This window comes from Oryctolagus cuniculus, chromosome 16, assembly GCF_964237555.1.
Source record: "Oryctolagus cuniculus chromosome 16, mOryCun1.1, whole genome shotgun sequence".
NCBI classification, from domain to species: domain Eukaryota; kingdom Metazoa; phylum Chordata; class Mammalia; order Lagomorpha; family Leporidae; genus Oryctolagus; species Oryctolagus cuniculus.
This window is the reverse complement of record NC_091447.1, coordinates 14,833,482-14,839,634: the sequence shown is the minus strand read 5'-3', so window position 1 is coordinate 14,839,634 and position 6,153 is coordinate 14,833,482. Positions and strand designations below refer to the sequence as shown.

The window sequence follows — 6,153 nt, the reverse complement described above, 5'->3', positions numbered from 1 at the left end:
ACGCAGAGCAGGCTTAGTGGTGAGAACTGTCCATGTCCCTCGAGACTTCAAGTTCAAACTTCAAAGTCAATGCTGAAGTAGAAAGAGGTGGGAAGCTAGGACTAGAGCTCAACTCTCTTTCACAGGATGAGTGAGTTGCTTTTTCTCCAAAAAAAAAAAAAAAAAAAAAAGGAGAATTAGATATTTATTTGAAAGGGTTACAGAGAGAAGGGGGGAGAATGATAGAATGAGAGAGAGAGAGAGAGAGGGAGCAAGAGAGAGAGAGAAAGAAAGAGAAAAAAAAAAGAGAATGAGAAAGATATCTTCAAACCGCTGTTTCACTCCCCAAATTGCAACAATGGACACCTCTGGATCAGGCCATGGGAGGAGCCTAGAACTCCATCAAGGTCTCACGCATGGGTGGTAGAGACCCAAATACTTGGACCACCTTCCCCTGCTTCCCCAGGCACAATAGAAGGAGCTGGATTGTAAGTGGAGCACCCAGGCCTCCCATCAGCGCCAAATAGGATGCCCCAAACATACGACCATATGAGTAGCAGGGTTTAATCTGCTGGACCCCAGTGTCAGCCGCAGGCTACCTGTCTGTCTAAAGGGCTTGCCGGGGGGAGGTCTGTGCTTTCACCATCTGAGGACACCCCAGGAAGCCATGATCTTTCCTAAAATTTACTGGGGAGTTTTGGATTTAGGTGTGGTACTTTTTAAGGACTACCACGCCACTCTCCACACGTGTACTTAGCTGCAATCAACCACAGCAAACCACCAGCCTTTCCATCTTACCGTCTCTCTCTGAAGAAGGCACGTCAGCAGCAGAGAGGGAGCTCTTTCTCAACATCAAGTCTGCTGGAGCCCTGACCTTCATCTTCCAGCACCCAGAGCAAACACTGAGGACCACATCTCTGCTCATTTTCAATGACTCAGTTCAAGGCTTTTTGTTCGAGTGGCCCAGGAACCCTGAGACCTCTGGACATGCCTCCATTTCTCCCTGCGATTCTAAGGACAATTTGGAGGCTGTAGCTGACACTTGGTTGGCCTTCCAGACCTGGACCATAGCAACCCAGCTACATGCTGGTCCTCCAGGCTGTCTAACAAGGAATCTAGTGATGGTCTTAGGGGGAAAGGATGATGATGGATCCTTTCCTCTCAGCTCTGTGGATGGGAAGAATGTGCCTGATGGTGTCATGGGCAACAGAACACTTGGTCAAGGATTTCATGATGCCAGAGTGGCTGTCACCTCATTCTGAGACCTATAGCTCTGAGGTTCAAGGCAATGGGACGTGTATCTAGATGGTAGACAATCGGAGGTCTTAAAGACCCCACAGTTGCTATCACTCCTTAAACCAGAGATGAAAAGGCCATAGGTACATCCTACGCTTTTAATGTTCAAAATTAAACATTACTCTGTATCACCAATCTAAGCCAAAAGCTCTTGGGGTCTTTGATTTTGTGTAAGAGGAAGTTTGTTGAGAAAACCTCCGAGGATTAGCTGTGGCTGTGACTGGTCCCCGCCCGTCTCTGACTTCATAAGGACCAACTGTCATGAAATAGAAAGTCGTGCAAGTCCCTGAAGGACTGCCATTGGCCCATTTCTCGCTCTGACTTCATAAGGAGCCCTGTGAGGACAGGATTCCACACGCCTATATAAGCGGCTGCGCGGCCCAGGTTTTTGTCCGCTTTACCAGGGAGCTATTTCGGTGACCTGTGTGACTTGGACCCATCTTTGCGTGCGCTTGAGCTGGTTGGTGTTGGTGTGCTGTTTGGTTTGTTTGTTTGTTTCTTGTTCTACTTGGTTTTTTCTTTCCCCCATTTGGATTTAGTTTGTTTTTTTCCTCCTATTTCTTTTTTGGCCCATTGTGTCTTTTTTTGCAGTTTTGTTCATTTTTGGCTTCCCCGCATCTGTAGCTAGACAGCGCGGCTAGATCTCAGAGTGTTAGTGTAGCTATTTAGTGGTTGTTGTTTTGGATTTTCTCTGTTTTTTGTTTTCTGTTTTGGTGAGATAGGGCTTAGTCTTGCCACTGTGTTTGCTAAGTGTAGTTAGTATAGGTAGTGTGGCGCCCTAGTCAGCTCAGCAGGTAGTCCCCTTGTTGTCCCTTTATTTTGTTAGTTCTTGTAGTTAGGGTAGCTCCTTAGTTAGTGTGTATGGACAGGCATATTAGACAGAGTAGCGCAGAGAGTGTAGTCAGGGACACCAGCCTGGAAGGCCGTAAGGGTCTGGATGCCATCACCAGCCGTCAGCTTGGTCTCCAGTTGCTGTCGGTCCTGGGCCAGGGCAGCTTCGGCCTGGTGGTGCTGGCCCAGCAGGCGTCCAGCCAGCGGCAGGTGGCTGTGAAGATATTCCTTGAAGACTCCAGCGAGCCCTCTGGCACCAGGCGAGTGATGCAAGAGGCCAGCATCATGCAGCTCCTGAGGCACCCGAACATCGTGGAGCTGCTGGAGGTGGGGCGCGTCGGCCATTACCACTGCCTGGTGATGGAGCTGGTGGACGGGGGCAACCTCTACCAGTACATGATGGAACAGGGCTGCCTGCCGGAGCCCGAGGCCGTGTTCATGTTTGACCAAGTCCTGGCGGCCGTGGGCCACTGCCATGCGCTGCGGGTGGCGCACAGGGACCTCAAGCTGGGGAACCTGCTGCTGGACTCGCAGCTCAACGTGAAGCTGGCGGACTTCGGGCTCAGCAGCTACCTGCCCGTGGACGTGCTGGTGCAGGGCTTCCGCGGGACCCCGGAGTACAGCGCCCCGGAGGTGTTCCAACAGGAGCCCTACGACGCCTTTGCCTCCGACATGTGGAGTTTGGGGGTCATCCTCTTCACCATGCTGGCGGGGATCATGCCCTTCAGCGGGAAGGACTTGGTGGAGCTGCGGGAGTGCATCCAGAGGGGGAGCTACCAGCTCCCGTGTGGGGCCAGCCGGGGCCTGGAGAAGCTCCTGAGCTCCCTCCTCAGCAGGGACCCGTGCGACAGACCCACAGCAGAAATCGCCCTCCAGCAATGGTGGTTTGACCCTCTTCTAGAAGGAGCGGAGGGCGAGGAGCTGAGCGTGGTGCAGCCCCTGGCGGTTCCCGAGGACCCAGAGGCCCAGGAGTACCTGGCGGGCCTGGGTCTGCTTCCGGACGCTGCAGCCTCAGAGCCATCTGGCCCTGGGGGATCCAGCCGGATGTCCCTGCAGCCGCACTCCGGGAGCCTGGAGCAGGTAGAGCCCCGGTGGCAGAGCGCGGGTCTGTCCATGGTCTCCCTGGGTTTCGGGGCATGAGGGAGGTCCAGGGTGCACCTGTCCTTCTCACCTGCCTTCCTCTCTCTCACAGGGACAAAGGGAGCCTGAGTCGGAGTGCGAGGCAGAGCTGGAGTCCGAGTCGGAGCCTGAGTCTGCGTCGCAGCTGGAGTCGGAGTCGGAGTCGGAGTCGGAGTCGGAGTCGCTCCCCCAGCCTGAGCTGGATCCTGCTGCTGCTGGCCCCGTGGTTGCCTCTCCCCTCCCTGGACAGCTGCAGGAGAGGAGCCCTGGTGCCAGCCCAGCCCCCGAGCCCGTCCCCGTGGCCGCCCCCTCCAGCCCCAGTCCCGGGAGCAGTCCGCACCTGGTGGTGCCAGACCTCCCAGCAGCTGAGCCTGAGGAGGCTGGGCCCTCAGCATCGGCCTCTGTCCCGAGCAAGGGCCGGCAGGGGCTGGGCAGGAGGATTGGCAGGAGCATCCTCGGATTCCTCCTGCGTGCCTGCTGCCTGCCGGCCCCAGCCCGCGGCCCTGGCCCCCGCAGCCGAAAGGTGGCCCCCAGCTAGCCTGCCTCAGTGACAAGCTGACCTGCCTCAGGGCTCGCATTTGCTTGAGACTTTGCTGTGCTTCTCCCCAATAAAAGTCTTCACTGTACGCATGGAACTGGTCCTGTGTGGTGTTTGGGTCCTGGTGTGCACCGTGCCCTGGTTGCATGGAGTTGGCTACCAGATGGAGCTCACATGGACAAGTACAGTCCCCTCTGTCGCTCTGGGGCTGCCACAATGGCTGACCTCCTGGACCTGAGAAGAGAGCGATGGCTCCCAGAAGCTGGCTGGGGGTGGGGGGAGGTTGATGCGGGGTAGAGGTTGGTGGGGGATTGGTGGTGGGTTGTGGGGAAGGTGGGAGGGTCTGGTGTGTGGTAGTTTAGGGGGGTGGAGGTGAGGGAGGGGAGCATGGTGAGGCTGTGGAGGGGGAGGGAGTTAAGGGAGAGTGAGAGGCTCAAACATGCACAGTTGCAGCTACACAGGAAGGAGGGTCCCTGCATCTGTGACACAGCAGGGAGGTCCTGTCACTAGTGAGGTTCATGGAAGCAGAGCTGAGAGTGTCCATACCCAGTGTCCACCTGCATTACCCATGGAGAACAAGACCCGCCCCGAAGGCCAAGCACTCTGACATCACAGTGTGTGGGATTGGCCAGGTGTGGACTCAGACAGCTACCGGTGGGAGCTGTGCAGGAATTCCAGCTGTGGCCTGGGTTCAGCATTGGACAGAGGCGGCCATGTAGCAGCAGTTTCTCTGCAAGTGTCCCGGACACTGGGTCATCTGGCCCCAGCCTGGCCTTCCAAAGCTGCCTGTGCAAAGAGGCAGGGGTGCACGTTGAACTGGGGGCTGCCTGCAGAGGAATGGGCCCCTCCTTCTTCACCTGGGCAGCTGTGGACACGGAGCCCTCCACACCCAGGATAATTTTCTGAGCTCCATGTTTCCTGGGGTTGGGAGCTAGTTCTAGGGAATGATCATTTCTTTCAAATAGGAGGCAACATGGAGGCTCCACCAAGATGGATCACAGCCCTTTTGCTGTTCTGCCTCCTCCTGGGACAGAGTCGGGGCTGTGAGTGCTTCAGCTTGAGTGGGTGGTCAGGCCATTCTAGGAGGGCCTCTGGGAAGGGACAGGGAAAAGTGACTTCAGAGACATCTCAAGGTCACCCCCAGGACTGACAGATGGTTCATGGAGATCCTGACGGGATAGCACAGTGAGTCCTGTTCAGGGCTGACATGCAGACACTCTGTGTGTGCTCCCCGCACCTATGTGACCTGCCTACTGTTGTCAGAGGTGCAATGGGAACACAGGTACTGCTGGTGTGTGTGCACCTGCCACAAGTCCACAACACAAGGGCAAGTCACTAGAAGCAGGCCCTGTTGGGTGTCACAGATGGGGCTGAGCGGGGTCCTTCGTAGCCTTGCTTCTCCCGACCTTGCTGCGGAGTTTCCTGACTGACCGAGCATTGGCGGCAACCCACGGTGGTCACGGCCTGTGGGGGGTCCTATTTCCTCCCCACTCAGGTGAGATTGTCCTTCACGTGAGGGCAGGGCTGGGGAACAAGAAGCAGCAGGGACGGGCTGGCATGCTGTTGCCCCGTCTGCTCCCGGGTGTGGATTTTCTTTATGCCCAGCAGCCCAAAGTGTGGACCCCAGTGTTGCTGTCCTTCAAACCCGTGTCTGGCTCTGTCCCCTTCAGGGCAGGACTCAGCTCCTCCTCTCACACTGGGGACCTTTGCTCACCTGCCCCCTGCCCGCCTTTCCCTCTGCACACATTGGACGGCCTTGGTAGACACAGATCCTCGGCCACCTCTTGGCCTTTGCACGTGCTCTTTCCTCCCCAAGAAGCCAGCAGGCTCAGGTGACCATTCCAGAATCTGGAACTGCTTCTGGGTCTCCCATGCTGGGTGTCAGGGGCCCAAGGCCTTGGGTGCTCACCTGGTCGCTCTCAGTGTGCCATGACTAGGAATGTGAAATCGAATGCCTTGTGGTGACAGGACTAGAACCCAGGTACCTGCAGGGCTTTTCTGCATCCTAAGTGGGGTCTTAACCCATGCCCCAGACACCTGCACCTCTTGGGGTTTATTTAAATGAATGAACTCTATGTGAATGCTGCTGTAGAGACCTGTGCTTTTCTGTTTTTCAATCTTTAAACGTGCACTGCATGGAGACATGAGTAGATGTATTTCACGTATCACTTACAGAGACCTGATACTTCAGATTTTTTTCAACATGCTGTCCAAGAAACACTCTCCACCAACCCACTCTTTTGCGATTGTCACATTATGTTTATTTCAATCATAATAGAAAATAAACACTTGAAACCAGAGTACATAATTGAAATTTAATTTGTATCTATTTCCTAACTCATCAGTAGGTATCCAAGAATAGTTTGAGAGAGAGAAAGGTATTTCATCAG

The 6,153-nt window shown here is 55.2% G+C and overlaps 1 protein-coding gene across 1 annotated transcript; it reads left to right on the top strand.

Moving 5' to 3' along the window:
• Nucleotides 1–1,652: 1,652 nt before the first annotated feature.
• On the top strand, nt 1,653–3,849 carry LOC138845853 (serine/threonine-protein kinase MARK2-like). The gene is made up of 2 exons (XM_070059646.1): nt 1,653–3,186; nt 3,299–3,849. Exons 1-2 carry the CDS (start codon nt 2,137–2,139, stop codon nt 3,761–3,763), a joined length of 1,515 nt encoding a protein of 504 aa, XP_069915747.1. The 5' UTR covers nt 1,653–2,136; the 3' UTR covers nt 3,764–3,849.
• The last annotated feature ends 2,304 nt before the right edge of the window (nt 3,850–6,153 follow it).